The 26,306-nt window shown below is 38.1% G+C and overlaps 1 protein-coding gene across 8 annotated transcripts in view; it reads right to left on the reverse strand.

Moving 5' to 3' along the window:
• Positions 1 to 11,211: 11,211 nt before the first annotated feature.
• Positions 11,212 to 26,306, reverse strand: part of LOC119789668 — a 47,360-nt gene continuing 32,265 nt past the window's right edge. For 7 of the 8 annotated variants that reach the window (XM_038294665.1, XM_038294662.1, XM_038294664.1 and 4 more), the window contains 12 exons: positions 25,230 to 25,553; positions 24,904 to 25,023; positions 14,623 to 16,527; positions 13,301 to 13,423; positions 13,124 to 13,198; positions 12,957 to 13,043; positions 12,789 to 12,880; positions 12,620 to 12,705; positions 12,434 to 12,497; positions 12,148 to 12,338; positions 11,743 to 11,883; positions 11,212 to 11,657 (listed from right to left, as the gene is read on the reverse strand). In XM_038294665.1, the coding sequence (XP_038150593.1) occupies positions 11,392 to 11,657; positions 11,743 to 11,883; positions 12,148 to 12,338; positions 12,434 to 12,497; positions 12,620 to 12,705; positions 12,789 to 12,880; positions 12,957 to 13,043; positions 13,124 to 13,198; positions 13,301 to 13,423; positions 14,623 to 16,527; positions 24,904 to 25,023; positions 25,230 to 25,553 (3,474 nt within the window). In that variant the 3' untranslated portion in view covers positions 11,212 to 11,391. The remainder of the gene's footprint in view (positions 11,658 to 11,742; positions 11,884 to 12,147; positions 12,339 to 12,433; positions 12,498 to 12,619; positions 12,706 to 12,788; positions 12,881 to 12,956; positions 13,044 to 13,123; positions 13,199 to 13,300; positions 13,424 to 14,622; positions 16,528 to 24,903; positions 25,024 to 25,229; positions 25,554 to 26,306) is intronic. The other variant, XM_038294666.1, reaches the window with a different exon arrangement.

Here is a 26,306-nt window from a genome sequence, read left to right on the forward strand (position 1 = left end):
TCCACAAAAAACGTGTCAATATTCCTCCATACTGCTCGTCCAATGTATTCCAAGTGTCCTGAGTGGGTAGCGTCCATAATTTACTCGAAACAAAGTCATTTAGAATGTTTTTAGAGCATAAACAGTAGTGTATAGGATTTCCTAAAAGCGAGCGCCTGCGAGTTCACGAGCCTACGGAAACCGCAGCAGACCAAACCAGATGAAAGTGCGCATTCAGCTCGGCAAAGAACTCATGCTCTTCCTCAACACTGAAGTCCTCAGACATTTTTCTTTCGTTGTTTTTTTCTTTGCACAGATAAACAGCACATTTCTTCTTCTACGCTTGCCTTATCAAGAGCAGACGCTGAATGCGCACTTTCATCTGGTTTGGTCTGCCGCAGTTTCCGTAGGCTCGTGAACTCGCAGGCGCGCGCTTTTAGGAAATCCTATACACTACTGTTTATGCTCTAAAAACATTCTAAATGACTTCGTTTCGAGTAAATTATGGACGCTACCCACTCAGGACACTTGGAATACATTGGACGAGCAGTATGGAGGAATATTGACACATTTTTTGTGGACTTTTATGGACCTTTCTGCCTCGGGCACCATAGACCTCCATTATTTGAATGTCAGCAGACAGCAAGAAGCCTCCCAGATCTCCAGATGCCTTTGAGATATCAAAAAAGTACTCCAGAGTGTTGTTCAGCATGGGGGTGAGTAGAAAATGAAGGCTAATCATGTTTTGGTTGTACTATTCCTTTAAGATGTTAATGCAATACTCATCAATTCTATTACGATAATGAAACACCATGCTGCCTGATGGATCAAAATAAGGTAGAGCATTATTAATAATTGTAAAGGTACTAAAATGCATCAGGTTTATAGGAGCTAGCTGAGGACCAGGGGTGGAAAGTAATGAATTACATTTACTCAAATTACTGTAATTGAGTACTTTTTATGAGTAATTTGTAATTTTCTGAGTAGTTTTTGAAATATGTAATTTTTACTTTTACTCGAGTAAATTTTAACCTAAGTAGTTTTACTTTGCTACATTTAAACCCCCCCCCCCCCCCCCCCCCCCCCCGTTACTGAGTAAAACAAACAAAACAAAAAAATATATATCAATGGTGAAAAATTTAATGTGGCCCTGCCTTGCATTTACCTTTTGTATTGTCTCATAATCCAGTGCTGTGCTTCGGAAGATGGCAGTTGCTAATCACAATTTAGGGAGTATGGATGAGGAAAGGCCTGAAGAGGAAACATATTCTGGAGACGAAAGCCAGAAAAACCCTTGGCCATATTTGGAAGAATTATTTGTTTTAAAATACACAAAAGGGAACAATGTGATAATGCAGTGCAACATGTGCCTGCCCAGCAAAACGGAGCTTTCGGCTTTTGAAACATCAACATCCAATTTACGAAAAAATGTGGCGGTAAGTTAGTTATCATGGTGTTGTCTGTTGGACAGTAGGATTGAAAATTGTTTGCACTTTATGGTACAGGTTGTGACTGTCCTTGTGCTGTGAGGAAGTATGTTCTTTAGCCCAGCTGATCTTTTGCAAGTGTGGATGTCCACTGAAATATGCCTTGAAATCGATTAAAACACCCTGTGCTCAATTCGATTCATGACTCATCCTTTTTTTGCATTAAATAACTCAAAGTAACTAAGTAACTTTTACTCAAATTACATTTTAAATGAAGTAATTTTGTGCTTTTACTTGAGTAAATTTTGAGATGGGTAATTTTACTTTTACTCTGAGTAGAATTTAGGCAAAGTAAAGATACTTTTACTCAATTACAATTTTTTAGTTCTCTTTCCACCTCTGCTGAGGACTGAAATGCAGAGATAAGGAGGCATAGAGGATTTCTTGCAGATTTCATTTAGATGCAGATGGCAACAGAAGCACAAATCCAGGAAGAGTATACAGGAAACCAAAACAACAAGACACCGGGAGAACCACACATGAGACGTGAAGCAATGAGGAACTGCACAGGAGATGTATATATGGAAGACAGAAAAAAGAGCGTAACTCAAAAAATAGAACACATGATGAAACCAATGACCAAAAAAACGCAGAATGACATTAATTAAAGTTTAACTGGAAACTTAAATAGAAGTAAAAAAGGGCAGCATCTCACACTGACAAAAATGATGCCTATTTCTTTTTCTTTTTGCAAATAAAAACCTGAAAACTATGCTGCTTATGTGTATTTCTGTCATCCACTTCACCTCAGACAAGCTGCCCTGTCCAAGAAAAAAAAAAGCTCCCATCATGATGCTACCTCTGTGATGGGAATGGTTTAGTCAGGATGATGTGCATTGTTAGATCGGGATACCTCGATCTAACCCTGCACTGTGTTTTTTAAGTGGTATTTAAATAAATGGAATAATGCTTTATTACTTTTATTACTTTTTGCAGCAGTTCAGTACTTTACTATATTATGTATCGTCCAAATAAAAAGCTGAAGAATGACCCAATCTGGAAATTCAAGGGGTTTAATTGTTTTGTAATGAACTGTATACACATTTTCTCTCTGCAAACAGCATCTTTCTGGTAAAAGAAAATGTAAACACTGTCTTTGTACATCCAAAGATTTTTACCCTGATCATAAACCTTGCTTTTGTTTTCACAATCTTTGCTACAATAAGCTTCAGGGATTTTGTGTTGTCCCTGGAATTTTGTTTCCATGTTTCATCGGATTACAATGTAGGATAAAAGTAACAATGAATTCAGGATTTATTTTTTTAAATGTCAGAAAGCTTTAATAAACGATTTGTAGCAGAGCTAAGTAGAGGGTTTAAGGCAACGGAGGATAATTTGTTGTCAAACCTGCAGAAAAGGTCCACACTCTGTGACCTATAGTCTGTTGATGGTATCGACTTGCTACAAGTAGAACACTGATTCTGCGAGAGCTCCGAGTGACAGCTTTTTTCAAGCTCTAACTAGACAACAACACCCTCTAGTAAACATTTTAAGTTATTTGTTTATTTCTAAAGCATTGAAATCCCTTCAGGTCATTTCAAAGTGAAAAAAATGAGAGGCTCTCTTGGCATGTTTTGCAGTGCCTGCTTGTGTAACTGATGTAACCTGTCAGGCAGGCTGCTGAAAGAACTGCCAGCCGCAATCTGCGTCAGACGAGCCGCTGCGCAAGCATCTGCTCCCTTGCCTCATATGACCGGCGTACCACTGGATCACCTGGCAACAGTGTTCTTTAAAGTTGCATTTTTTTGTTTTCCATCTAACGTGGAAGTACAACATCACATTAATGTTTTAGGTGCAGATTTCTAACAGCCTGAGATGGAGGAGCCGTGCTGCTGCAGAGAGCTGGCTCTATGGATGGTGATCGGCGGCTCCCTGCAGCAGGGAACCAGATGGGTTACATAACAGTGACAAAGACCTTGCCAATTCTAACAAATGGATGATGTACGCACATATGGATGCATCTGATGCTTTATAATGTAATTAGCATTCATACAGCTCATGTTGTCATTATATGTGCATATTTACGAGTCATCTGCTGCATGTGACAGCTCATCCATAGCACCTGAACAGCATGTGTTCAGAGTTAGAGAAGAAAGTGTTGAAGAATTTACCAGAAGTACAAAACTTAAACAATAGATTTCACATCAAAACATATTTCAGTCCTTCATAATTATTAGCCCAGCAGGAAATATTTGTTGAGAGGAAAAAATAAAGGTCTTAATTTGCCAATGCTTTCTAAGCAATTATTTTATGTATCTTAAGATCCATATTTCACAGAAAATCATTAAGGGCTGTTTTACATATACATATTTTGTTTCAGGACAAATCCAAGTAAAATTTTGAAATTAAGTCTAACACTTTGTTTGAAATACTGTTTACTCTTTAGCTATTTTGAAATGGCTATCTGATGGTAAGAAAGGACTTTTTTTTTTAAATATGATTCCCCAACAATCACTTAGCATGTAGATCATGTCTAATACATTTAATGGAGACTTGTTGATGCAAAGATGCAGATGTTTGTTTAATAACTTCTTTTTAAACCTCCTTTACCATCCTTTTCATTGTATGTGACAATTTTAATTTATTACTGTCACTGAAAATTAAGAAGCCATCTATATTACGAAATAAATAGTTCCAAAATAAACTGATCACCAACCAATTTAAAATGTTTGATTGTCACTTAAGATAATGTTATGTACCAATTTCTCTTTTTTGCTGCCTGAAATAGATGAAAGGTTTGAGTTAATAACCTCCGGCAACCATCACGAAATGTTATCTCCTTATTTTCCTCCTTAATCCTTGGTTTCATCTGGCTTCAACGTCACAATCCTCATCTCAAGTGGTCTGAACTGCATGTCCATCTTTGGTCAATTCAATTCAAATGTGAATTGAGAAAGCTTCCTGGAGAGGTGGCGAAACGTCTTTAAATCTTGGAAACTAAGTCCAGTGGATATTTTTTCAACATTTACGGAATGACTATGACCTGGATGACTGAGAATCATCATCAGCATTTAGGCAAGTTAATGCATTTAAGCCAAATATGAATTTACCCATTGCTTAAATGGGTTCATAATCACCTGGTGACAATGTAATTTATAACTGTATGCTGTCTGCTTAGTTATGCTAACTTATGTTGTTGTTTATTAGGATCTGAGTCAGGGCCAGAATGTAGATCTTCAATAGGAGGGGCCCTAAGAAGGACTCTTGTGGAATGCCAAATGAGATTTTTGTGGTATCTGATGTAAAATTAACTATTGACCAAAAAAGTTTCTGTCCTTCAGGCAGCATTTAAACCAGTTAAGTGCTGTACCAGAAACCAGAAAGCCCAACCCAGTTTATCAAGTGCTCAAATAAGAATAAGTGATCGACAGTGTCAAATATCACCAAGACAGATTTTTAATTTAGTTAATTATAGATACAATTAAAATAGTGTGTGTTTTGAAATGTGCACTTATGCTACCCTGTCCTATCTATAGGATAAACAGGCACCAGTATTTAAGAAGGGATTATTTCTTAGTGCCCCCTCACATACACCCCACACAAGTTTCTATTTCTATCCAGTTAATGCATTTATGCCTAAACCTAACCATTTACCTTAACCATTATCAGTGTATTCCTAACCCTAATCTAAAATAATCCACACTATACCTCTCAACTAACTCTCTAAGGTTAAAAATGGGGTGGGGTCCACTGTATTAGGATCAGCCTTGGATCCCCAGAAGGCCTTATGGTCATCACAAGGTTAATAAATATACCAAAAAACAGTCCTTAATAGGTAACCTAAACAAGTACACACACACTGTTTAATTGAGATATTTACAAATTTCAAAAAACAAAATTCAGTGTAAGCTTATTTATAAAAAAATATTATTTTGAGTTTTTAAACATTCTTCACTTAAAATCTTTTTAAATTTTAAATTAAAGTTATTCCTTAGCTATTTGAAATAAAAAAATCTAGAAATTGAATACATTTGTTGTAATCTGGATCTATAGCTGTAGTTGAGAAACCACATGCTTTTGTTTTTTAAATTAATGTTTTTTTGTTGCTAAAGGGAAAAAAAACATTATACTGCATCCAATTCTGACAAAAAATATTTGTAAAAAAAACAGAATTAGAGGGCATTTACTTTCAGTTATGACAATGAATGAATCTATTGATGTTTCCTAGGCAAGGGTAGAAACGTCATGCAATCGATCAACTTTATATTAATCTATGTTCATATCATAACAGAGATAGGTACATTTTCTCCAAATTTCCATGCCAGATGTCCCTGAACCCTTTATCCTCCCAACTCTATAGAAATACGAAGAGCTTACCAACAATTCGGGACAAAGGGGATTTGGCTGTTTGATAGGAGGCTGGGAAGGGGATTGAGGTTTGATAGGGGGAGCGGGCGCTTAGATGTAGAGTTCTCTCCAGTTATTGCTCTTTGCGGTACCAACCCAGGAGGCACACTGACAGGTGCAGACAGGGAGGAGGGGGTGGGGGATGATGTATGGTCCAGGAAGCCCTTGGCTAAAAGGCCAAACACAGCTGATATAAATCTGACATACTGTTACACAACAGCCTGCATTATCCCTCTAAAAGCAGCATATACAATTCATAGACTTTTTCTTTGGAAAGAAAATATGTCATACTCTAAGATGTGGAGCCTTAATAAACTGCTTTTCTACTGCAATGCAAATGATTAAATTGCAGGGATTTGACACATGGCATGATTTTAGAAGTACTCCCTGAAATCAAGGTCAAGTCTGAGAGTCAAGCTGGTTTGTGCCTTCCCACAATTTCTACAAGGCCCGGAGTGCAACTGTTCATATGACAGCAAGGCACTGCAGGGAAAGATAGATCCTCACTCTTAAATCAAAACTAAGTCTTAATTTATCTTATGAGGAAAGAAAAATAAGTAACTTCTTTGAGTTTTACTGTTTTCCTTTATACTGTTTGGTTTGTAAGGTGATATAAATACAGATGCCTGTTTTTTTGTTCATCCAAATATTAGTCCAGAAGAAAAATCAAATGCAAGCAACTGAAAGACAAATTTCCAAAATGTGTTTTTCTTTTACTTCAACAGCTTAAACACCGCTTTGTGTTCACATTTTAACCATCTAAACTACCATTAAAAAAAGAGCTATACAGGGAAACAGAAGACCCTGCCTATTTAGCCAAGCCAACAATTCCCTTTAACGACCCCCCTTTCAGGGACATAGACAGGTATTGGGCAATACAGGCTATCAAAAGAAGCCAAACAACCCCCATTCCAAAGGGATTGACCTGTTTGTCCGTTTCATTTTGCAAAAACAAGGCTTTATTAGGCTACTGTGTAAAGCCTCAAACTCAACGCCCAGTGGTTTGTCTTTTAACATTTTTGGAAATATACTTAGCACATAAACTGCATTGATGACACAGCAATGTTATCCAATTATCCTAAATATGCCAAGTTGAATGGAAAAAACAGGCTAACACAAAAGGATCCAGAACAGGATGTATATGTTGGAGTCAGAGTTCTCAGTGCTTTAATGCAGGATTTATTCAGATCATCTAAAATGTTATCTATTGGTTATCCATACTCTATAACATATAGATTCTCTGCAAATGTATTTATCCACTTTGCCAAAGCTAGACTACAATTAGAAAAATAGTGAAGTTTTAATCCAAGGGACGGCAGCAATATATCTGCAGATGTTAACAGGTGGCTAGTTAAAGTGGTTGTAGAAAAAAGGCCATTTGATCCACCATTTTTCCACGCTCCCCAGCACAGATAGTTCCTAAACCCACTCCTCCCATTACATCCCTTTAATGGACTCCCCAAGGCTGGTTGCGGCCTGCGGCGTTGGGTTTCAAAGCCTGCTAAATGACGCTACTTAACTTTTGATGCCAGTTGAAAGCTCCAAGAATTTGTAAGAAAAAAATCCTAAATCCTCTCTTTATATAAAATACAAATCTATCTTATAAGCAAAAATTATGCTGCTTAACTGTGTATTTCTTCAAATAGCTCAAGTAAACAACTACCTTCCCATCCCTTTGGGAATCTGTCATGTGTTAAGCATCATGCATCTCTCCAGGGGCCTAAGCATCGTTTCCGATCAGCAGCAGGGGAGGGGTCGGGCCTAAGGGCATCTTTTTCCCATCACATTATGTTGATGGTTCCTTCTGGTCTCCTGGTCTCTTTGAAAGACACTGGCGACCCCTGTGGATGACTTAGGAGCGAGATAGAGCAGACTTCACCCCACCTTAGCGGCAGACATGTCACGTGGGAAGCCCCACACAGTTGTGACGGCAGCAATAGGAGCTGTCAGCAAATGGTACAGAGGTCAGAGGGTGGAGAGGACACAGAGATCTGGGACACGGTGATCAATCGACTGGCTGGTGCTGCGTCCCTCAGGGCCCTTAAAGGATACGGCTGTCACTGCAAACATGACGGAGAGGGAAAAACCCACAGAAATGTCTTTAGTATGGTAGTCAGTGCATACCGAAGGAATAGGTGCCATATGTGAATGCAGTCATTTGTATCACTAAGTTTTAAATAAATATAGACTTAAAAACACTGAAGAAGCTCTTGCTTTGCAAAAGTTCAATGCATTTTGTGGCAGTGATCCAAGAACAATGGTGATAGATGTTTTTTTTTCGGTTATGCAGAGGCTCTGAGGATTCACTAACTTCAGCAAACAGTGGCTGACACAGCAGAACCTATTTTCTCATTAGATGAGCCCAGATGTACATGTCCACTTTGTGACACTCTCTGTATACATCACTGAACTTACAGTCATCCAGCATGGGGGCTAACACTACACTGGAAAAAATGGAAATCTAATAAGTCCTTTTTTTCTTAAAATAAGTGCATTTGTTCTTGGATTGAGGAGGTAAAAGTGACATTTTGCCAATGGAACAAGATAATTTACACTTAAAATAAGAAAACACATATTATCTAATTATCTTATTTAAGAGTAAAAAGTCTCATTCCATTGGCAAACTATCTCATTTACCTGCTCAAATTGAGGGTAAATACACTTAATTTAAGAAATTTTAACTTATTTCTAGATTGTTTTTGTGCTGTTGATTACATAAAAGCACCCAATAATATTACAGAAGACTAAAATAATGATAACAGAAGCTTTTCAAAACCAAATCACGTCCCTCTGTGTTTCATAATGTTAAATCCTACATAAAAGCTTATTTTCTAATCTCTACTACACATGGTAGTAGTGTGAACACAGCTTTATTTATTTAATCGAATATTATAGATTATTATTATCTTAACCCTTCCAGAAAACTTGGAGTTTAAAAAGAAAGTAGTATTTATAATATACTTTTTAGCCCATGTTTTTTTTTCTTATCACCAAATGATTAAATTTATTCACTTAATTTTTTTAATAACAGCAAAAAATGAGAAAAAATAATAGTAAAGTTGTTGAGTTTTTTTTTTTTATTGCTGATGGAGTGTGCTCCACATTTTAACTATAGGATGCTCTGTTACCTCACTGACTGGCAGTACCATGCAGGCATTCTGAAGCCTTCCATACATCTGTGATTGGGCTATTTTGCAGAAGTATGTGATAAGTGTTTCCAGGTGCAGCTCTTAAATCCTCCCTCAGATTTGCAAGATGACAGGATATAATTGATCTATTTTTTATCACACACCATCACTTCAAATCCTCCTCATATAATATATTCTTACATTTCTGCTTCTTTCAATCGTTACACTCTGCAAGCAAAACACAGAAACTAATATCTCTAACAGGGAAGTTCTACTGCCTTGAACTGCCTTTCACTTTGTGTCTTTTACTTTACAAAAACCCTTTCCCCCTTTTTGTGTATAAGACACTAATTTGGTTTCATAGTATCAAATAAAGTACAACGTTTACAAGATTTGGGCTTTTACAAAATTCAAACACTTAAATTATATCCATTGCTCACTCTTTAGCTGTACAAACAACCCTGCGCATCCAAAGCAGTTACCAAGTTTTTCTTTAGTTTTCATGACATCTCTTTTGTAAAGTGCTTTTCTTTCCTGCTGTCAATAACCTAAGGCAGACTGACTCTTTTGCAATTGTTTTCATATACTTTATGAATCACATTCATTATGCAACCATGTCGACAGACAGTGTCTGGTTCCTCAGCTTTAAATGAAGTGTTGCTTATGTATGATTACATCACATCACTGAATGGGGTCAGGTGTTGATAATATGCAAAAAGATGGCTTTAAATGCAGATATTGTCTGCTTTCACAGCCTTGAATCTTCAGTTTCATCTCATTTTCAAAATAGTCCAAACATAAGAAAAAACAAAATTTTTTTAAAACAAATGTTTGATAAAATCGTCATTTAATCACAGCAAAAGCAAACCCTTGTTTTAAATTTTTATTATGTGTTTATTCTTTGCAACATAAGGTGAAAAAAGTATCAAATTCACGCAATATCATACAGTATCAAACTGTGAGTTCATAGTTGAGGAGCAGTTATGATGCAAAGCGACTGAGAAGCTCAACATATCGTTAATGCTTGGTCAAAACATGGAGAACAGCTGATCCCAAAACACACAGAAAAAAGAAAATACAAAAGGCTGCAGACCAAAAAAAATCTAATTAACATATAAAGTTACAGTCAGAGGTTTACATAAACTCATAACTATAAACGTCCAATTAACTTTAAAACTTGTGCAACAATCTGATGCAAAAGCATGAATTTATGGAAAATTTCCTTGGATGCACAGAGGGTTAAAATGCATGTTTTCCCGCAAACATTACAGAGGCTTTAGACCAGTAGCCTTATAGAATTTCCATGTCAAGCTCAAGCTGCCAATTACAGATTAAAAGAAATGTGTTATAATGTTCAATACCAAACATAGGAAACACCAAACTGGAGCCTGCTGAAACACCACAGACCACCGTAAAAACAGTTAGGAATACTTATGGGTTGAAGAGATGCTGAAGACAAATAACTATCACTACTTGTTCTTTTTCTAAATCAAATTAACAGAGAGGTTTGAAAGAAGATGCAGGCAAGGCTTCAGCTTTGTGACTCATCCAACTAAAGTTGCAACCTCAACCTTACAAAGAAACGTTAAAACTTGCTTAAAAGCCAGATACCAAACAACTAAACTGAAATAATGATTACACAAAAAGTTTATGGTTTCATATTTTACTAAAAACCAGTACCATTAAGAGTAAAAAAAAACATACATGATGCTTCCGCCAGTGCCTGACAGTTGGTAGTGTTTGTTTTTTGGTGTCATTTTTTGTCTGCGTTGATTTAACAAATATTAACAATAGATTTAAAGCACTATATCCAATGAAGTTAAAAGCTGCTTAATCAATTCACTCCAAACTAAAAGAAAAAAAAAAGCATTCAATCAAATAATTGTAATGAATCCATTATATGCAATTTCCATTTGTGAGGTCTCCATCTTGTTTTGTGAACATATATCAGGATACAGACTTGATTAGCCTTTCTTTGTTTTGCCTTTGGTTTTTAATGACAACCACCTGGTGGAATAGAGATGTAGAGCAGTTATCCTCACAGCTCCCCTGTACGTCATTAGACAGACTTAAATAAGATCAGTGGGAAAAATGACACATTACGGAGGTCAAAAGGTCCCAGGTATTCAAATCTCACAACCTTTGTTGCAAAGGGGGCAGTTAATACCAATAATGATGTAAATATAGTTCTGACCTCAACTGCATAGTGCAAACCAAATATCTTGTAAATCTTATCTGACCTTTAAAAGTAAAGAATAAAAAAGAGAGACTGTAATAAAACTGTTTATTTATAAGGACTGTTTAGGCTACAAATTGATTTATGTCAAACACATCAAAAATATAACTAGGATAAGTGTTTTGCTCATAAATATGGTCAGTAGTTGTGTATTTTTGTTTTATATGTGCACTGCACACTAGAAACTATCTGTACAAAATCAGCTTTCATATGATTAGGGCTCTTTTCTCCCAAAGAACTTTTTGAAGACGGATTTGTTGCGAGGTCTTGGGAGGCTGGAGTAGTTTTTCAGAGTGGAGTCCTTATACACGTCTGGCTGCCATGAAGGTAGAGGCAGAACTGAAGGCTCCAGACTTCTGCTTACTGATGCATTTTCTGTTGAACTGCCTCCAACAACCAAAGTCACACAGTAGTTGGATCCTTTATCCACTCCTTCTGCTCCAGGAGACGGCAGTATGGGGTTAATCCTCTGATAAGTTGCTGAAATTTCATTAAAAGAAAAATAAAGAAATGAATTGTAACCTGGATCAGGATGAAAATATGATGTAAAGTGTTGCAAACTAACCTGATGTAAATGAGTGGGAGCGGTGCTTGCTGCTGAGCCAGTTCTGACTGCTGGATGCAGGGGAGTGAGAGGAGGAAGGAGATTTGGTCTCTGCAGAAAGTCTGTGAGTCACTGTCTGAGTTAAGCCACATTCTTCATCACCTAAAGGGTCAAATGAAAACAAGAAAAGCTTAGTAAGAACAGATTAAACATATGCTGTGAAAATATAACTGCCCTCTGTGCTGTTATGGGACACTACAATAGTTTAATGTGGAATAAGATAATGCCTTAGCCCCACCTAGTGGTGCCTTGTATACCTGCAACATTTTATTCCAGCTGTTATTTGTTCTTATCGCTTGGCTACAGGGTGAGCTCATACCCTCTGAATGCATTAATACTGTTAAGCAAACAGCCTCTCTCTCTCACCATAGCAGCCTGGATCCAATGATAAGACCTTCGACTTCTCATCCTCTCTTAGGGTCTGGAGCATGTGACCCTGATCTCTAGCAAAGATGAATATTTCTTTGGTTTCATCACTGCTTTGTTTTCTCAATCTTGGGAATGTGTGTGTGGCCTTGTGCTGGGGAGGGCACTGACCGCTGCCCTGATCCAGAGATCTAAAGACAGGGATGGGTAACAGTACGCTTTAAATATGCACAATTATGTACGAAATGTAAATGTTTTGATATAAGTAATTAGATTATTGTCTTACAAAGAGACGGGCAGGCCTTGATCACCAAGATCATTTGTTGGGGAAGACACAAACTCACATTGACCTTTGACAAGACAGAAGAAATAGATCCCATCAGTGGAACATTTATTCAGTACAGAAACTGCTGAGCTTTGATTTGCTCACTTGAAATTAGTATACATTATAATAAAATATAATCACATTTACCTGTGCTTGCTTGTATTTTCATGATCCACTTCTTCATCATAAAGCGTGAGGCGGTATTAAACAGATACTCAGACCCATCACGGAGCCTGAAGACCATAATCGAAGGAGACAAAGACAAATTAGCAACAATACATCTGATTTAGAAATGTTGTACAGTGTTGTGAATTACCGTAGTCGAAAGCAGTTGGGTTTTTTGGTGTAGTCTGGGGCAGGGGAACACTCAGCTCCTATTAGGTTCAGTGGTAGTCCACATGCAGAGCTCTGCAGCACAAACTCATGATTAGACACCATATTCTAACTGCTCAACAGATATTACAGTTTAATTCCTTCTGCTTACGCGCAGCGTCTCCTTTCTGTCCTGGAAGAAGCACAAGGTTTGTCTGTACAGGACTGCATGGTAAGAGTTCCAGCCTCTGGAGGCAGCCTGGGAAAATAAGATAAGACCACATGCTGCTGACTGAAGGCTTTACATCTGCTGACTGTGTAGGCCTAAGCATTCCTTACTTTCTTTCCTCCCAGCTGCAGTTTATTCTTCCTCTCCAGGGTTCCTTCCATAGACTGAAGATCTGGTTTTCCACTCTACAGAGGATTGAGATAAAAAAAAAACAAATTCATACTAAAATCAGCCAACAAAAAGCAATATTTCTGAAAAAAAAAAAAAAAAAAAGGTTTCAGTCTTACAAGGATGAAACAGCGCCCTCCTGTGGCTAATTGCTCTTCTTGCAGCTTTACTGGATCTTCAAGACTTTGCTGACGGGCTCCATTCAAACCCATATGGACTGAAAGTCGATTCGTTGACTGTTTCTATTCAAGAAGAGAATTGTACACAGTCAGGAGTTGTGGAAACAAGATTATTTATGTTTGCCCAATTTATAACACCCTGATGGAGAATGGCAGGAAAAAGCAGCACCGTCTGGCTTTAAAGAAAAGTCATTTGACCCTATCTAAATGGAATCTCATCTTTACTGTTAAGCACAGTGTAAGGTATGTGTTGCTGTGGGTTTGTTTCTCTTTCAAAGTCACTGGATGGCATCACAGACTATGTAATACCAGGATTATCTCCAACAAAAAATCAGCGCAATCCGAATAAAGAAAATCATCAACCAGTAAAGGTCCAGAGACATTTTTAATTATAATCTGTTACTTTAAACTGAATTTTAGCGTGATATAAAATGAGGTTTTTATGCATCCATGTTAGATATTGACTTTTTAATGAAATTTTTCCATTTAAAATTTTCCATTTCCAAAGTGTTTTTTGAAGTAGAGAACAAAAATTGTTCAGTTTGGTATATAGACAATTTCCTGATTCATATATTTAATAAAACGCCTAAAATGACCATTTTTTTTCTTTCTTGTTTATGGCTTAATGACAGCAGTGGGCTTTAGGATTTTTTTCTGTCCTCTGACTAAATTGGCACAAATAAGATTTAATATTGTTCTCTACAGAAGAGAATAAGAATAAATTGCTGCAATAAAAGGGTAATTTGATTAGAAGCCGTTCAACATTTCTTTACCAGCTGTCCTTATGGATGTGACTGGCACCATAACAAAAAGCTCAGAGTTACGCTGGTAATTTAATTGATTAAAAAACAAAGTTGGACAATTTTTGTAATGATCTACCACATTCTTTAATTTTGTGTTAAAACAGACCCTTGCGTTTCAGATTGACATGACCCAACGTAGATGGCTGTAAGATTTAAGTGCATATTTGGCTTTTATGTGTGTGTCTTTGTATGTATGTAATGATGTGATGTAATTTTGATGCCTATCTTGGCCAGGTCTCCCTTGCAAAAGAGATTTTTAATCTCAATGGGTATTACCTGGTTAAATAAAGGATAAATAAACAAAAAAAAGATATTTAACTGGAAATCTAATTACATTTGACTTAAATCACTATTTTTGCAGAGACATATAGATTTGAACATCTGAGGACCAAGTGTCTTCTAAAATCATTGTACAGCCTTAGGGTGGTGCCTTTACTATAGTTTAAACAACAATCTTACCTGTAAACAACTGGTCAGCTCATCAACCTCCTCCTGTTGCTCCCCCTCATCCTCCTCTCTGTATTGATAAACGTATCTGGGATTGTTGCCAACTTCTGGAAGCTTCACTGGGTCAGACGCTGTCTCGTTCACCATCACTGCAGTCTTGCTGACTGGTTCCCTGTTAGGAAAAGCTGCCCAGGACTTCCTGTCTCCTGTGGCAAGAGGGGGTAGGTGATCTTTTGAATTTTGCCACTCCTCATAACCTGGACAGTTCTGGATGTTTGGGGGGAGTTTGAACTCGGCTATGAGGAGGTTTGGTGCTGAGGCGGTGACCAGGTTTCTGTAGAGAACAGGTGGGTTTGTGGCAGAGGGGGAGCTGGAAACCCCTTCTTTGCTTTGGTCTGTGAGGGGCTCCTGGTTGGGCTGGTACATGATGTCTGAGCAGATGCTCTGCCTGTAGTTTGTATTCTGGTTCCAGATGTCCTCCAGTTCTTCTTCTTCCTCCTCAAACTGCTGGTGGTCGACGTGGAGCGGCTCCTTGTTTAACTCTACAGAGTCCGAGGATGGACTTAAAGATGCTGCAGAGTTTTCTCTTGTTTTAGCTGATCCTATACCCCCCACCTCAAGAGAAATAATCTTTCCCACCACTCCCTTGGGCAACGACTGATCTGGACATGGAGTGTCGGTGCTAAGCTTGAAACTGCTGGAGGTGGAGATGCCAGAATCTACAGAGTCCTGCCGAACACTGACACTCATTGTAGACTTTAGATTGAGTCTCACATGAGAAGCTTGGTTTGACTTCATGTGGGGGCTGGTTACATGCTCACACTGGGAACTGGTGCATTTATGATACTGGTGTCCGTTCAGGTCCCGAATTAGAGTATGGACACTGACACACTCATGTTTATGAGGGACTGAAGTGCAGTTATTGAGTTCATTTGTGTAAATACGCAGCTTTGAGGGCTTATTAATCTCATTTATACTATATTTCAAGTCAGTGGAGCTTTGATCTGTCTCCTCTGTACTTTCATGTTGACTGAAATTTATTCTAGCCGTGTCATCATATGTTACCACAGGGTCTTCCAGGGAAGGTTGTAAATTCTTTTCATCAGGGAGATCCTTTGCTGACTGCTGGGTTTCAGAGGAGCCGATTTCAGCAGAGCTTCCTGTGACGGTCGACACGACATGGGTCTGTTTGAAGGAGCTTAGAATGGTGTTTCGCTGAGAGAGAGGATCTGCATCTGTCCCACCTGCTGTTTTCGACTCCGGCGGGGCGATAGTGATGATGTCCTGAATGCCAGGGATGAGGGTCAGGTCCTTCGGCAGATCGAAGCTCAACACGGAGCCCAAACTGAGTACTCTGCACTGGTTTCTCCCTGGACCCTCTGAGGGAGAATTGCTTGGTCCTGATGAGACAGCATAAGGAGTAATGCTGTGTTCTCCTGAACACTCTGAATCAATGTCTTTCAGCAGAGGATTTTTCATGTAGGCCACAGCATCTCCAACATTTGTGTTCTTCTGTAAACTCTTCTTTCTCTGACCTTCCTTCAGCGGCCATGTTTGAGTGTCATATGTGACTGTCTCAGAGTCATCCTGGTGCAGCCCGCTGACTTGCTCATCCACGCCCATAATTCTCTGTATGGTGTGTCTGCGCTCGTCTCGCTTCCTTTTCCTCTTCTTCCCCATCCTTTTGAGGCTGCAAAAGATGGCGCTGCCACTGCTCCTCCTTGAAGGGTGGAAGCTGACATTTGCCGTTTGTGGTTCGGACACAGAGGAAGATTGTGAGGAGAAGGATGAGGAGGATGGGCATAAAGTAGGGGAGTCAGAGGTTGCAGAACGGCTCTTTTGGCGGGGGAGAGTTATACTCTCGTACACTGGGGCTGCTGCCAGGCTGCAGTTCTTTACGTGCAGGTAGGCACTTACCTGTGAAAAAATAGAAATGTTTTAAATGCATGAGACTCTACGTGGGTTTTACTGAAGCTTCCTACAGTTTCTTGCAAAAGAAAAAAGGCAGCCACTTGCCATCTAAAGTCATTAAACTAGTAGTTAGACAAAATCTCTGTAGAAAAAACAGCTATTCTGTGAAGGTCTCAGTGGTTTTGTCAAAGAAAACAATCAACAAGCCACAGCTTCTTGATGGTCAAGATACACAGCCGGGATAAAGCTGTGAGGAACTTTTTAGTGGGGTTAGGTTATAAAGAAAACTTTACCTAAAAATGACTGGCCAAGAAGGATATCATTAACCAGAGAAGCCACCACACCACAGTAACACAAAGATGCACTGATCAATATGAATGTCAAATTTAAAAGCACAAAATATTTTCAAACAACAGTTGACCAGAGAGTACTTCACAATCTCACATGCAACATTGAATTAGCCAAAAAGAAAAAAAAAAAAAAAAGAAAAAAGAAAAAATACAAATACATAGACAGTTTATTCTCGTGGTAAATCTGTCAATGACCAAGGAAAATAATCTATACAGCAACACAGGTATAAGGCGGCCTAAGCTAACGCTTGATCACCTCTGTGTTTTAACGACAAGCACGCTGAAATTGGAAGGAACCCGGACTTTTGCTCATTTTTTTAGCTATGTTTCAATACCTATCCAGGAGTTTTTTTTTTCAATTCTGTTCGCTCGCACTAAAGTCTCTATTTGGAGCAATGCATCGTCCAACCTCCTGCACTCATTCCAAGTCAGATGCAGATCAAATAGCCTTTTGTTGTGCATGGCCTATATCATTGGTGTTTTGAATCATAAAGGGAGATTATGTAATCTCTGTGTTTTAACTTTGATCATGAAGGAGAAACTTGCTGGTTGGACGAAATTCAAACATTTTTGTTCACTTTTGGGTTCCTTCAGTCTGGCCCCTTTTAAATGTGTCTCTGCTTCAACACACATTAGTCAAATAACCGTTCCATTAGCAGGACTTTGGAGAACTTGGCTGATTCAGAATTGGGGAAATTGTAGCTCCTAGCTTATATTACATTCACCTTTTATGAGTTCACCAGTAAGATCACTACCGTAACTAGGAAAATAACTTCAGACTGCTATGCTCAGTCCGGACAGCTTTAACCCTTATGGATGTCATTATGCAACAGAAACACACACGGATGACGCTAGTCAAATCCGTTACAACAGCCCTCAGAAAAAAAGCACAAGTTACATAAATGTAAAGCTCTCCATTACAAAATCGTTGGGGTGAATTGAGGGTGTCAGATAGAGTACATGGGAAGAAGTAAAGTACTATTTTTAAAGTCCATAAGATGGGCTGAGTCTATACCTCTTGTCATGCAAAGAATTGTGGGAGTAATTTGCATGGTAAGGGCTGTGTCCGAATTTCCACCCTAATCACTATATAGGGCACTATATAGTGATTACGCCCTTTTAAATGAGTGTGTGAAGGTCTACTGGATGAAAAGTAGTGTACTGCAAATTTCCCACAATACACCTTGAAAAGTAGTGATCATCCATGGTCACTAGACGAGCAGATATATCCCGGAATGCTTTGTGCGGAGAGCTCTCTGCGCAAAGCATTATGGGACCTGCTGTCACAACAGCCAGCTGTTGCCAAAGGCTGTTGCTACACAACAGCGATGACTACTAACAAAGATACCGCGGGCACTGTGGAGGTGGAGTTAATTGACCATTGTGGAGCAAAAAGTAGTAGTTATTTGTCTGAATGGTCAGCTAACTGAATTCACTGTAAAGTACACTATATAAGTAGTCTCCGCTCTATTTAGTGATTGAGGGATTTACACTGGAAAAACAATCTAGAAATAAGTAAAAATTTCTTAAATTATTTGTATCTGACCTTAATTTGAGTAGGTAAATGAGATACTTTGCAAATGGAATGAGTATTTTTACTCTCAAAATAAGATAATTAGATAATATGCACTTGAAATAAGACAATGCAATTGTGTTTTCTTATTTTAAGTGTAAATTGTCTTGTTCCATTGGCAAAATGTCTCTTTTACCTCCCCAATCCAAGAACAAATGCACTTATTTTAAGAAAAAAATGACTTATCTAGACTAGATTCTTTTCCAGTGTAGGGTTTATAGGGTGGATTTTTGGACACAGCCTAAGTGTTCTTAGACAGGAACTTTGGGAGATCCCAATGCATGGTGAATGATGACACATTTCTGCTTTGGCTTAGGTGTCCTGCTTTATTTTCCAAATTCAGACTTAGTCCTTGATGATGTAATTTAGCTATTTGATTCAGGTGTGTGAAAGCAGAGAACCAAAAGGACAGTGGCTGCGTCCGAACATACACCCTAATCATTACCTAGGGCACTATATAGTGGTTACGCCATTTTAGATGAGTGTCTGTGTCTGATCGTCTAGTGGAGGAAAAAGTAGTGGACTCGAAATTTCGCACAAAACACATTGAAAAGTGATCATCCATGGTCACTAGACGAGCATTGTGAGAGCTTTGCGATTTGCTGTGGCGGTGGTAAATAACAAAGATGGCGCATGCACCGTGCAGGGAGGCGGAGTTACGTGATTAATGGGGAGCAAAAAGTAGTGATCATCTGTCCGAACGGTCAGTTAACTGAGTTCACAATAAAGTCCACTATAGTTCCTGCTCTATATAGTGATTAAGGGATTCAGGGGGTTAGGGCGGACGTTTGGACAGAGATACTGTGTCACTTCTTTGACTTTACGTTATGTTGAAAAGAAAATGCAGATACTGTAGGATGAAAGGTTAACAGTTAAAAACCAGAATAGGTGGGTATTCTGCAATAAAGACAAATCTGGGGTAACATCTGATGGAGCCTGAAAAAAAAGCCTCAGATGTGAGTTTATCTCTCAGCATGACAACAAACAAACAGAGCTACAAAAAGATGCTTTAGATCAAAGCACAGCCACGGCGCATTTAAAGTGCTCAAAATACTCTTCATTCATAATTTTCTACTGTTACATAACATCACTATAAAATGCATGGAGGATTTCTGTTCTAAAGTGACAAGGTGTGAAAAATATAGTGGTATGAGAAGTTTTGGAGGACACAGTGAAACCTCTGCAGGCTGAGGTGGGATAAAGACGGGCAAAAGCTGAGAACTACTGAAAAATGGAACACATAAAAAGATGGATTAAGAAATTCTTGTGAAGCAGAGACATGAATTGTATGAAAAAAACATATGACAGAACAAAAAGAAATGAAAACATGTTTCCAGCGACAGACTCACAGGATTTAATCAATATCATATGTGTCTGCACATGTCGTCATACACAGCTGTAATATCCTGACCTTTCAACTCTGTGACTAATCTGTTGTAGCTGCATAAGCTCAAGAATATAAATCATGAGGCAGAGTCTGGGGCCTTTCTGAAAGGTTCAGCACCAGTTCGCTTGTCTCGTGGCCGGCATGTGGGACACACTCCTACTGGGAGCCATTTTGGAGCAGCGTTTTTATTGTAACTAAAGATGAGGTCACTCATTTCACACAATCATGCCAGAGCAGGGTAAGAGTCAAACATGGACAGATTTACACCAGGCTCAACAAAGACAGGAGAGTTTCTGTCAACATTCCCAATAGGAGAGAAACCTGCCAGTGCTTTTCTTCCTCTTCACTCACTTCTTGTTCCTGTCATCACCACTTCTCAGGTTTAAAGCTAGCCTTAACAAGTATAGAAAAAAAAATAATAAGAAGAAAACCAAAAGTTTGCTTAGAGACACCAACCCGCCAGCTGACAGTTTACCCACTAATTTCAACTTATAAAAGACAAGCTGAAAAGACCATCAAAGGATTAGCATGAAGACAGATCCACAGTTATGTCCAATATGTTTTATGATTATGTGATTTTTTTTTTTTTCAAACTTTACTTCTTTTTTGTCCTGACGTTAGGGATGCCCAGCTTACATTCAAAGATACTACCCCTGCTCCAAGAGCCAAATGACTGAATTCTCTCCTCAGCTTTCAGTTATTCTGCAAATATCTGGTAATACTTCATCAGTGGAGAAGGGATGCATCTAAACGTTGCAGGATATTTGCTCTTCAGGATTAAACTGGTTAGGGCAAGATATCTATGATGGGATTCTGGATAAAATGCAGTTAATTGCCAGGTTAATGAAAGTTTTATTACAAAATATTAAAATATTGAGGGCTTTAGTGGGAAGTTGAGCTACTGGCATAATTTCAGGTGGAAGTGTTAACGACAAAAGGTGCAATTTTCCTGTCATTCTGTTTGAATTACAGGAGCAGAGTGGATTCTCAAAAGGGAGTAGGAACAAAAAAACTAATTTATCTTATTCATCATGGTTATACTCAAGGAAACCTTGTCGAGACGTCATAAGATTGCATCAAAGAGGCTAGAAAGACATGGTAGCATTACTTACACTGCAAAAAATTTAAATCTAAATAAGTATTTTTTTCTTAGAATTAGTGCATTTTATGTTGAATTGAGGAGGTAAGTGAGACACGTTGCCAATGGAAAAAGACAGAACATTTAAAGTAAGAAAAAACAATTGCATTGTCTTATTTCAAATGAATATTATCTAATTATCTTATTCTAAAAATAAAAAAAACTAACTGGTTCAAGCAGCAAAAATGAAGCAGCAGACCCGATTTTGCTGCTTTTGCTGCGTGAACGTAGCATAACTGCACAAGGATCGCCACTGTGCTAGCAACGAGAATGCTTTTAACTGGGGGGTGTAGCAGTTCTCGGCCGTAAAGCAAGACTGACTCTCACGAGACTTCTGAGCCTGTGGGTGCGGGTCGGTGCTCCTGCAATTGCAAGTGCAGTATTTCCCCCACAGACCACCAGGGCGGCCTAGAATACCTTTGTTCAACCTGAAATGACTCATTTAATCATCCAAAACGTTATGGAACACATTAATTAACTGAAAAATGTTGCATAGTGTGCCTTTAAGAAATTTTTACTTATTTATAGATCGTTTTTGCAGGGTACCCCAAATAAATTGCTAACTTAATAACTTTACAGTAAGACCTTCAAGTGCCGTGAAGAAAGGGTCATGATACCCTGGCCTAGAAGGTCCAGCAAAAATAATCAATATAAACAAATTAGGTTTCAACCAATGAAGTTCATGTTCAGGAATGGCAGCAAATTTATAAACCTCCTTTGGCCATTAAATTCAGGCAACAACGAAACCATTTTTGTCACATAAAATCCTTAAAGGCTGATTTACTTGTGACGTATATATTGTTTGAAACACCTCAATCATTACATTAGTGGTTTTTTAAACTGGGTCCTCAGGAACAGCTGTCCTGCATGTTTTAGATGTTTCTCTGCTCTAGCACACCTGCATCAAATGCATTTAGAGTGCATTTATTTGAATCATGTGTTTGTGGGAAGAGAAATACCTAAACCATGCTGGACAGTGAGTCGTGAGGCCTTAGTTTAAAATAAAAGATCATTAGCAGGACCTTGCAGAAGTCGACTGCATGCTGAGGAGGCAATCCATTGTTGGCAATCATTGCTGCATGAACACCCAGTATTTGGTGTATTGTGGTATATTGGGAAGCAGGATAAAGCAGATTGATACATCAAAACAACAACAGAATGAAGAAATAAGGGTCAAGAAAACTCAAATCTACAAAAAAGCATGGTTTTGTATTGGTACAGGTCTTGGGAATGAACAGAACACAGAGGTATTGAACGATGCAATCAAAGAGGCGGACTTGGAAGCATTTTTCTTCTTTCAATCTGCTTTTCAGAGCAGTCTTAAATGTGAGTAGAGTACATGAGTACATGCTGCAATATAAAGCTAAAGAGGAGGGGTCTGCACACAATAGAACTTATGGCTGCTGACATCATGTATAACACAGCAAATACATATTGACCTCATTTACATCTTACCTCTATGTATATGTGGAGTATATTGTTGTAATTTCTGTTCTCTACAGTGTGTATTAATTAATAGTTGTGCCGCTGCCATTTTTTGGCCCCGATACCGATACTCTATACCTGGCTGTGCAGTATTGGCCGATACCAATACCATACACTGCAAATAAGTAAAGATTACTTAAATTAAGTGTATTTACCCTTAATTTCAGTAGGTAAGTAAGAGGATTTGCCAATGGAATAAGAATTTTACTCTTAAAATAAGATAATTAGATAAAATGCACTTAAAATAAGACATTGCAATTGTTTTTACTTATTTTAAATGTTAATTGTCTTGTTCCATTGGCAAAGTGTCTCACTTACCTCCTTAATCCAACAAAAAATGCACTTATTTTTAAGAAAAAATTACTTATTAAGATTTAAATTTTGCGATGGACTGGCGACCTGTTCAGGGTGTACCCCGCCTCTCGCCCATTGACTGCTGGAGATAGGCACCAGCACCCCTACGACCCCAATTGGGATCTAGAAATAAGTAAGAATTTCTTAAATGAAGTGCATTTATCCTTACTTTAAGTAGGTAAATTAGATAGTTTGCCAATGGAATGAGTATTTTTACTCTTAAAATAAGACAATTAGATAATATGCACTTGAAATAAAACAATGTAATTGTGTTTTCTTATTTTAAATCTAAATTGTCTTGTTCCATTGGCAAAATGTCTCTTTTACCTCCTCAATTCAAGAACAAATGCACTTATTTAAAGAAAAAATCTAGATTTCAATTTTTTCCAGTGCAGATAATGGATGGATGGATGGATGGATGGATTAAATTTTTTTGCAGTATACCCATAACCTCTGTTTGACATTGATGATGTGTACGGTATATATATGAACAACTGCATAATCCTTGGATGTAAAATAAATTCCATCATGGCTTTGTCAAGCTGCTGCCTACCTTTGTGAAGCAGGAAAAAGTATAACACAAAGTGAATCCAGTAGAACTTTTTATTGTCTACTTGGAACGGGTGACAATAGTTGAATAAACGTTTGGCTCTCAAATGGTATCAGTGCCCTATTTGTTGGTACTCAGAAATACCAATACCACCATTTTAGCGCTGGATCGGCGCCCCGACCAATACTGGTATCGGTATCGGTGCAACACTATTATTATTGTAGCCTATATTTTTTTTCAGCAACCATTTCTAATCCTTTTAGAATTTCTATGTTTGAGAGCATCTTTGAGTCTGTAAAGCACACCTAAATTATTCTGTGCATTATTTTTTGTACATTCCTCCAATTTTTATTCATGATTATTTTTTAATAAATTGTTTTTTGTAATTATTATTTTCATTTTCAATTTCTCCTCCATAATTCCAGATTCCAGAGGTGCACCTTTAACCTGCCTGGCTGCTTTGACCATTTTATTTCCCCCCGTAAAGAATGATGAATTTATCTGATCCCTATGTTAACAGTTGTATGATTGTTAAAGGAGCTCATTTATTCCACTATTTATTGACACACTTAGGCTCACCAAAAGTTCTCCTCAGTGCTCTATATATATTTCTTACTTTAGGAGCTGTTTAAGGTCTAAGGTGCTTAGTGAATAATCTTCATCTGACCAAGGCAAAATTAGATACAGAAATTATACACTTTTCTTAAAATCACTTTACCTGGAGCTACTTTCAGTTTTCTATTCTTTAAGTAAGGGCCCTGAACATTGACATTTTCGACTCCCTTGTCAGAACATAATGCATATTAATCCCACTGAAATGTTATTGTCCTCAGAAACCTAACAAAGCAAACTAAGTCATCATCAGTGAGGATTTGGGCCTCAAGTTGGAAGAAGCAGAAGCAGGTAAAATGCTGAAATCATTCAAAGGAAAGGTCGACAATCGAATTATAGATACTTGGCATCACCTCTAATTATTTCTCAGTAAAACACATGGGAGATTTACTATTAAAATACTTTATAAACATCTAAAAACACTAAAGTTAAGTTTCTTTTTTTTTTTATCATTATTTTACCTGCTTTTCCTTAAAGGTGCTTTTAAAATGATCTCAAACTGAAGAAATAGACACAAAGTTAGGGTTTAGGGTAGTAGAAGATGCAATGTTTTGTAGCAGTTAATTATTTCTTTAAAAAAAGAAGCTTGATTTTACTAATTTGGAATGTTGCTTTTTATTTAAAAGACAAAAAATTAATTATTCTAACCAAATACGCTCCCTAATGTTTTAAAAACAGCAGGTATAAAAATAAAATGAACTACCTTGCTACAGTTACTGTGAAAAACTGTGTCAATACTTTACGTTTGCCTGTCCTCTTGTTTTATGTATTTGACTTACAAAGAATGCATAAACAATATGACTTAGAAGATTTGTACCATCTACCCGGTTAGGAAAAAAACATGCTACCCTCAGGAAACAGCTGCACACTGCATGCAGTCTCAGCACACTTGGAGACGTTGCATGCAATCCCATTTCACACTGCGCAAATTACCTCATCTGCGCTCTGCCGATAAATCTTTCTCTTTCGCTTTAAACTACTGAAAGTATTTTCCAAAATCCCCTGGCAGCGCCTCCAAAGCTTTTTACAGGCAGAAGACTGAGGCAGAGAGGGCTGAGGGAGAGAATGAGGGGAAATATAAAGTTGTGAATGCCAAACAAGAGGAAGGGCCTGCCTCACAGTGAGTGAGGGAGATCCCATGAAGTGTTGTGGTAGAGAAGTGATCATTCCAGCCTGAGAACATCAGACTTTTTCTCTTTAAACAGATAATGTGTACAGTAAGTGGTGTTGGATGATGTGTTGAGCTGAGCGCTCCTCACCCTGTGCACAGGCTCAGAGGTCTCCTTTAATATCTCATCCGTCACAGCAGGCAGGTCGAGCACCTGCACCTGGCTGTCCCCAGTGTTCCCAAAGCTAAGGATGAGGTTTACCGCGCTGCTAGCAGGTGGGGTGCTGCTCTCCTTCACCGCCGTCATGTTTGCTTTAGGAGAGTCGCCTTGTGGGCTGATCCTGTTCATGATTTCATAGTCATCCTCTGACTGCTTGCCTTCAATCTCTTCATTACTTTCAGCTGTTTTTGTTGTGTCCTCAGAGGTCTTGATGAAGTGCGACTCTTGGAGGTCTTCAAGCTCAGGAACCAAACTCTGTATTGGAAGTTAAAGATGGACAAAATATTTATACTGTTTGAAGTAAACTTGGCTTTAGTTTAGTCTTTTTCCGACTTGAATTTCTGTATTTTATACTGAATTGCAAACCTTTGAGAGGTTTATACTCTGACTGAGAAGAACAGACAGAAAAGCCATAGTTTCATAACAGCTTTGGGTGCTTTGAAAACACCTAACCGCTCCTAAAAGTCTCAGATGGGTTAGGGAGGATTTCAAACTCCTCAGTGATCGTTTCCACCTTCAAAATCTTCTGGGTTTGCAATTGTTTTGGATGTCTCTTTTCCCATGCCACCCCTCATGTCAGTGTTTGTTTTGTTCTGTGTTCTTTGTCATATGAGAAGGTGCAAAGACAGAGAGGTGGTCAAGATGTCAGGGAGTCAGTCCAGTCTATGAAGCTGTCTGTTTGTCTGTGTCTGTAATTGAAATATGAACTTGCAAAGGTTAACAGAGGAAGCTTTCTTTTGTTTTAATTCAAAGAAAGGAAGAAACAATCATGCATGATGTGTGAAAATGGAGCTGACTTAATCTGGCAACATGCACATCATCATTATGTTCTGATACCATTAAAGTGTGAATGTGTGTAAATGAATACAGAAGGAAAATAAAAATCCTAAATCTAATTTTATCACATTAATTACACAATTCAAGGTGAAGATATTAACTTTCCATTCTGTCAGATAACAATACATGCCTGTATTAGACTGTCACAGGAAGGAGCTGGCTTCTGTCTCC

Source organism: Cyprinodon tularosa, unplaced genomic scaffold (assembly GCF_016077235.1).
Source record: "Cyprinodon tularosa strain WSP-4 unplaced genomic scaffold, ASM1607723v1 ctg343, whole genome shotgun sequence".
Taxonomy (NCBI): domain Eukaryota; kingdom Metazoa; phylum Chordata; class Actinopteri; order Cyprinodontiformes; family Cyprinodontidae; genus Cyprinodon; species Cyprinodon tularosa.